This window comes from Elaeis guineensis, chromosome 7 (assembly GCF_000442705.2).
Source record: "Elaeis guineensis isolate ETL-2024a chromosome 7, EG11, whole genome shotgun sequence".
Lineage (NCBI taxonomy): Eukaryota > Viridiplantae > Streptophyta > Magnoliopsida > Arecales > Arecaceae > Elaeis > Elaeis guineensis.
In genome coordinates this window covers 88,223,595-88,230,335 of record NC_025999.2, presented here as the reverse complement: position 1 = coordinate 88,230,335, position 6,741 = coordinate 88,223,595, and the positions used below count along the sequence as shown (strand labels likewise).

At 38.3% G+C, this 6,741-nt stretch overlaps 1 protein-coding gene across 1 annotated transcript; it reads right to left on the bottom strand.

Annotated features, from left to right (window-relative positions):
* LOC105048738 (phospholipase A2-alpha) lies at window positions 1-1,133 on the bottom strand. The gene is made up of 4 exons (XM_010928173.4): window positions 867-1,133; window positions 713-761; window positions 484-609; window positions 1-328 (listed from the first exon to the last, which is right to left on the bottom strand). Exons 1-4 carry the CDS (start codon window positions 1,002-1,004, stop codon window positions 153-155), a joined length of 489 nt encoding a protein of 162 aa, XP_010926475.1. The 5' UTR covers window positions 1,005-1,133; the 3' UTR covers window positions 1-152.
* Between the last annotated feature and the right edge of the window lie 5,608 nt (window positions 1,134-6,741).

Sequence of the window (6,741 nt, the reverse complement as noted above, 5' to 3'; positions counted from 1 at the left end):
AAAGAAAAAAAACAGCCAGAGACTGGGTCTCCATCTGTCCAGGACAAGAGATCACCTTATTATACAATTGGGATAAGATTACACGCTAATAGAGCCCATGTGATGGGCTCAAAAAAGGACAACAAATCCAGACCATCATCCCATACCATGCGCTAGGGCTTGTGAACAATCCTCCCAGCCAACAAGGCAGCCTCTATCACCAGGGTGATCACATCCACCACCTCCTCCACCATGCACTTGTTCCCCTTAAATGTGCCCTTGCCGGATTCCCTCACCTCCGCCATGCAGTTGAGGAGGTTCTCGTTGCACTCCACATTCAAGTAGTCATCTGCGCATCCCCACCACCATTTCCACACCCACCAACCACCCATCAAAACAACAAATGAGTGACACCAAATTAACACACGCACACACCATGAGTTGTGAATAAAAGGAGTAAAAAATAATAAAAGAAAAGCCGGAGGGAAGGTGTGGAGAACAAACTGTTCTTGGATTGGACGCATTTGTCGTGGGTCATGCAGCAGGCATCGAGAGCATCGCATGGCTTCTCCCCCGGGCAGCCGCTGTACAAAATCCCGCAGTATTTTCCGTACTTAAGAAGTGGAGGCACTTTGGTTCCAATTTTCATCAAAAAAAAAAAAAAAAACCCATAATTAATGTTAGTAATTCATCAAAATACTTTCATCAGAATTATATTGAGGCGAGACCTTACCGTTGCAGTGCTGTGACTCGCACGTTCTACTGCACTGCTGCTGCTTGCTCTGTGGAACAAATCAAACAGATATAAAAATGCAAAGCAGTGAAAAGAAAAAACAACAAAAGGAAAAGAAAGAGGGGTTGTTTTATATTAATTTTATAGTGCAGACCCCGGCGATGCCGGAGTCGACAGACTGGATGCCGACGTTGAGAGCGTGGATAGGGGTAGTCGAGATGAGAAGAGCAAGAAGGGGATGGAAGACAAGGATGGCTAACTTCAGAGACTGATGCCTTTTTCCTCCATCCATTTTCTCTGCCCACCGCTCAAACTCACAAGAGAGAACCAAAGAAAGAAGAAACCAAATGCTCGGAAACTTTAGAGCTTGGTTTTCGCCGAAGGCGCTGATTTTATAGAGCAAAAGGGGGGAGAATGGGGATTTGGGGAAGGGAGGAACTGAGGAGCTGTGAACGGTACGTTGTCTTGCGCGGCTCGTGACAAAGCTATGTCTTCTAGCTCACGGGTTGCCATCAGACAATGCCTTTCTTTATCAAATCGGACGGTAGATGGGGTCGCTTTAGAATGATGTGGCTGTTGATACGTGAAGGAATATCTCTAGATGGTGCCGCATGTGTGGAATTCTTCAAAAAGGAATCCACCCAACAGTATAAGATAAATATCTTCTGGGTGTGACGCTGACCGAGATCGCACCCATCTCGGTTTTTAAATTATTTTCAGGGATATGTTAAGCTACAGCGGTTTGAGTTCACAAATCATGAAAACGGACGTCATAACAAAGCAGTTCAGATAATTAAGATAATTTGACTTCGCTGCTTCTAGTAGATATGTTTCCTGGAGTTCAGGTTGGGGAGGGCTAGGGCTAGGGCCAGTAGATGTTTACAGCGAGTGTTGGAGACGTGGCTGCAGCTGTCAAGTGTCAACCGGCCGGGGGGGTGGAAATGGGCTGCACCCAGGGCCTAGTAGGTGTGTGGCCCGGCCCATTTCCAGTCCTATGACCAAAAGGCCTAAGATTGGAGGCATGAGGTCCAAGCACAAAGGGCTAAAACTGAAAGATTATTGAATGGACCAAATCCAATGGACCAATTCAATTATTGAACTGGTCCACTAGATCTGCTTTATCTAATAATTTCTGCAAAAAAAATATCTTCTTGTTGGAGGCCGAGAATTACTGGAGTTATAGAAAGCAAAGATAAAAACCTCTTGGTGGAATTGGATAACAAAGCTAGTTTCAGCTATAGTTCCATTAGAACTTGAATTTTAAGCCATAAATATCTTCAGCTTTTCTAGTAGTTACTTAGACAATTTAGTTATCATTGGCCATTTGCACATGGAATTTAGTTTCATAAATTAGGGAGTTACGGGAAACAAGATAGAGCTAGCAATTTATGTTTTTTTTATTAAAGCCACGATAAATAAGGCTATGGTTAAAAGTTGTAGTAGCCATTTTTTTTGTAAAATAGAAGAAATTATTAGGTAGACTCATTCTACTATAGGCAAAGCTTTCCACACATCAGTTGATTGTTTATTAATTATTATTCATGATGGATCATGATTGGCTGTGAGGTGAAAAGGAGCTAATCAAAACTCACAAAATACTTTGCCTGCGATAGAATGAGTGTACCTAATAATTTCTCGTAAAATGGGGATTGATTGACCACTTCTAAAATGGCATGGAAGTGGTTTTAAGTTTAGGTGGGGGTTGTAAACAATTTGTTCTATAATTTCTTCCCTTGTCCTTCAAGCCTTTAGGTATTTGGAGTTAGCAAATCATTAGTATGATTTCCCACCACACTACCGAAAGCAAGTCTAAGGATCTACCTACAACCCATCAAGCATCAATAGGGATAAAATGGGCCAGAATGCAGGGCATATTTTACTTCCTTTGGCTGGGCTTTCAAGCTGCTGCCCTATTGATATTTTTGGACACACAAATCTAAGACCCAACCCATTAGCATAGAGCATCCCTTGCTATTAAAATCTTGGATTTTTTTGCATGTATACCCTCCTAACAATGCAAAATTACATGAATACTCACATAAAGTTGCTATTTACATGTATACCCTTTTAAAATACTTATTTTGTATGCATATTTTTTTACATATATACTCATATCATTTAATGACGTTATAAAATAAATAGTTTAAAATTAAAATGACTGAAATATCTTAATGCATAGACATCCAAAAAGAAATGCTTATAAAAATATACATACAAATAGGAACTTTATGAGGATATTCATGCAATTTCGTATATTTATGAAGGTATACATGCAAAAAAGATCTATTAAAAAAATGATCAAGACTTGACTGAGGCTTGCCAAATTTTTTATGACTTAGTTAAATTGATAACTGAAAAAAAAAAAAGAAGCCAAGTAACATTATCTATTTTTATTTGTTTAAGCTCTTGACTTGGTCACATTGGAATATTAAACGACTCTTTTAGCAATTATATTCTCACATTTGATTTTGATCTAATTATCATTATTAAGTCTACGAAATCTATATATTCTTCATTATTTTTATAATATTAAAATATATTGAATTTAAGTTAATTATAGATGCTAATATCAATAAAATGGCTTTTAGTAATTTATATATGGCGAGTTGTTCATTCGTTAAGACAAGAAGTTTATAAAGATAATATGATTTCTTGTATAACAATTGATATCAATGTGGGATCATGTGATATAATAATATTAATTTTTGTCATCCTCCTCAACCAAGAATGGCTGAGTTATTTTCACTATAATTAACTTTTATCATATGAGCAAGTGCTCCAATTTTTAATAGGCTTTTTTAAGTGTATATCCTTATACATATATAAAATTACATGAATATTCTCATAAAGCTACTATTTGCATACCTATCTATGTAAAGTTTTCTTTTGCATATCTAACCGTAAGGATATTTCAGTCATCTTGATTTTAAACTATTTATTTTCTAATGGTATTAGATGATACAGGTACATATGCAAAACAAAAAAAAGTATACTTTCAGAATAAGTATTTTATGAGGGTATACATATAAATAGCAACTTTATGAAGATATTCATGTAATTTTATATATTTAGAATGACATAAATGCAAAAAAAATCCTAAAACCTTGCACCATAAAATTTTGAAACATTAACGATGCTGATAGAAACATTTATTTGAGATTAGGATTTGAAATCAAGGCTCCATCCTCTAGTTATGGAATAATCAATGGCCCAATGATCAATCCCCTCTTTTTAGCCGAGGTTTCAAGTTCAAAAATTGGAATGTTTCCTAAAAAAGATTGGCTGTGGGCAATTTTACATGTTGCTCCTTCTACCTTCCTGCACACTCGTGTGTGTGTGTGTGCGCACGCGCACGCGCACGTGAGAGAGAGAGAGATCATTGAAAAAGAAGTTGATAGTTCATAAATTGATGATAAACCATCCAAACTTAAGATCCAAATGTAACCATGATCTACAATACAAAACACTTTGAAATAAAGTTTATGAGTTCTAACCTAATCATCAAGTAAGTATTAAAATGTAAAGATATTAATTATCTTTTTTATATGGACTTGAGATTTAATTGTGTCTTTTTTTGTTGTTAACAATTCTACCTACATCAAAGTAGATGTTTGGGCATTAATAAAGAATGTTGCTTCGTTGTATAGTGAAAAATTTTTTATGGGCCTCTAAATATTGCAATAAGATCAGAAAATTAATGAAGTCATGATAGCAGTATGCACTTGTACAAGAATTCATCATATCAAACCATCAAAAGTTAAGTTGGTTCAAGTTAAAGTTGCAAGCTATGTTGTGTAACTAGAGGCTTAAGTTTGATCAATTCAAAATACTCGAACTCAAAACTCAACTCGAAATGGATCGAATCCTAATATCCAAGCTTAAACTTAACTCGATCAAAATAAAGCAATACTCAAGATTAACTCAACTCAACTCGAATATCAACTAAGATATAATCGACCTTAAATTCAAGCTGAAATTTGAATTTTGGTCATAATTAAATAAAGTTAAAAACTAGGAGTTAAGTCATATTAAAAAATATAATTATTATATTTTAAAATATTTAATTGATAATTATATTATATAAAATTATATATATATATATATATATATATATATATGATTAAGCTCGTGAGTCTTCAAGTCAAGTATTTTGCTACTTGGGTTTGACTCGAAAGATTGATTAAGGTACTTGAGCTTGATAATAGTCAAATTGAACTCGGACCTGAGTAGAACTCGAGTTTTATGAGCTACTTGGCCCTTAAGTCTCAATTATATCTAGGTGATGTTTGCTTGGGGGGAATGAGCATTTAGAATCAGAATGGGAATGGATGACTCCCATTCAAACTATTTGGTTCGAAGGAGTTCCATTTCAAATCTGATTTTATGGTGGAATGAGAATGGCCTAATCTATCTAAAACTCAATCTCCACTCTCTTATGGATTCAAATTTCATTTTGATTCTAATTCTGATCATGAACCAAACGCTTCAAAGGATTTGACCATTCTGACTTCAATTTCAATCCATTTCAATTTTCATTCCAATTCTGATTCCAATCGCAAGCCAAGCACCTCCTAATACTACAAAAATATTCACTATTAGCAATGACTGTATTTAACGATATCTTATTACGATGGACAAGAAATCGGTTGTTAAAATTTAGACAACTATTAACGATGGAATGTCACCGTCGATAAAAATCTTAACTTTTATTTATTTTTTTCTCCATAGAACATGTATTGGCGATGGCGTAATCTAATTATTAGCGATGCAATGGATCGCCATCACTAATAGGTGTCCTAAAATTCAAAACTCCTTCCCGATCGATCACTTTCCGTCACCACCTTCCTCCTTCTTCCCCCATCAGATCCATCATCCCTGTCATCTCCCTTTTCTTCCCCCATCGGATCCCCCATCCCCGTGCCCCCATCCCTACGACCCCGTCTCCCCTCTTCTTCCCCTACCGTGGTGGTTCCACCACCACCCCCGTCCTCATGTCGCCATCCCCACATCGAATCCTCCATCCCCATGCCCTCACCTCCCCTCTTCTTCCTTGTAGTAGTTCTCTCGCCATCTCCACTACCTCCCCCTTCTTTCCCCGCTGGATCTGCCGTCCCTATCACCTCCCTCCTTCTTCCCCCATCAGATCCACCATTTCCGTGCCCCCACCTCCCCTCTTCTTCCTCTATTGTGGTGGTTCCCCTGCCCCCACTATCCCCGTGCCGCCCCATCCCCATGCCGCCGTCTCCGCATCAAATCGCCATCCTTCCTTGCCATTCCCTCCTCTTCTTTCCGTCCTCTGGTGAGTAGTAGCGACGTCGGCGACGACGGTGACAGAGCTGTTGCCGCACACCATTGCTAATAAAGATTAATTAGTTATTTATTTAATATATAGATGTTTATTTAAATTTATGATATAAATATTTATTTAACATATATGTGATGTTTATTTTAATTTGTGATGTATGAATTTAATTTGCGGTGTGGCCCGATCGTCCAGTGCCTAAAGGCCACGTACACGGGACACACATTTCGACCCTCCATTTACAATACTGCTCGGTACTTTGAAACCCTAGGGTGGGATTTGCCTAGATGCTCTACTAAAGTGGTAGGGGGTGCCGCCTTTGCGGATGCCCTGGCTTGGCCCATCGGCATGGGATGCGCAATCCGACTATCTTGGACGATAGTCCCTATTACACAGGTCGCACGATCCGATCATCTTATGATCGAAGCCTGCATATGTGGGATATGCGTCCCAACCTTATCCATTTACAAGGCTGCTCACTACTTTAGAACCTCTGGGTGGGATTTACCTAGATATCCTGCTGGGGTGCTAGGAGGACAGCCACGGCTCGACCCATCAGCATGAGATTCATGACTCGACTGTCTTAGACGGCAATCCCTAGTGCATAGGGTGCACGGCCCAGTCGTCTGACACCCCAAGGCCGTATGTGCGGGACGCATCCCAGCCCTCCCTGTTTGTAATGCTACTCGATACTTTGGAACTCCCTAATTTAAAAATTTTAAAAATA

What these genes read in the sequence shown, in the direction of transcription:
- LOC105048738 (XM_010928173.4), bottom strand. Translation starts at nt 1,004, where the DNA reads ATGGATGGAGGAAAAAGGCATCAGTCTCTGAAGTTAGCCATCCTTGTC. An exon ending in CGAGTCACAGCACTGCAACG is followed by an intron (nt 610 to 712) that starts GTAAGGTCTCGC and finishes TTGGAACCAAAG; the next exon opens with TGCCTCCACTTCTTAAGTAC. An exon ending in ATGCGTCCAATCCAAGAACA is followed by an intron (nt 329 to 483) that starts GTTTGTTCTCCA and finishes GGGGATGCGCAG; the next exon opens with ATGACTACTTGAATGTGGAG.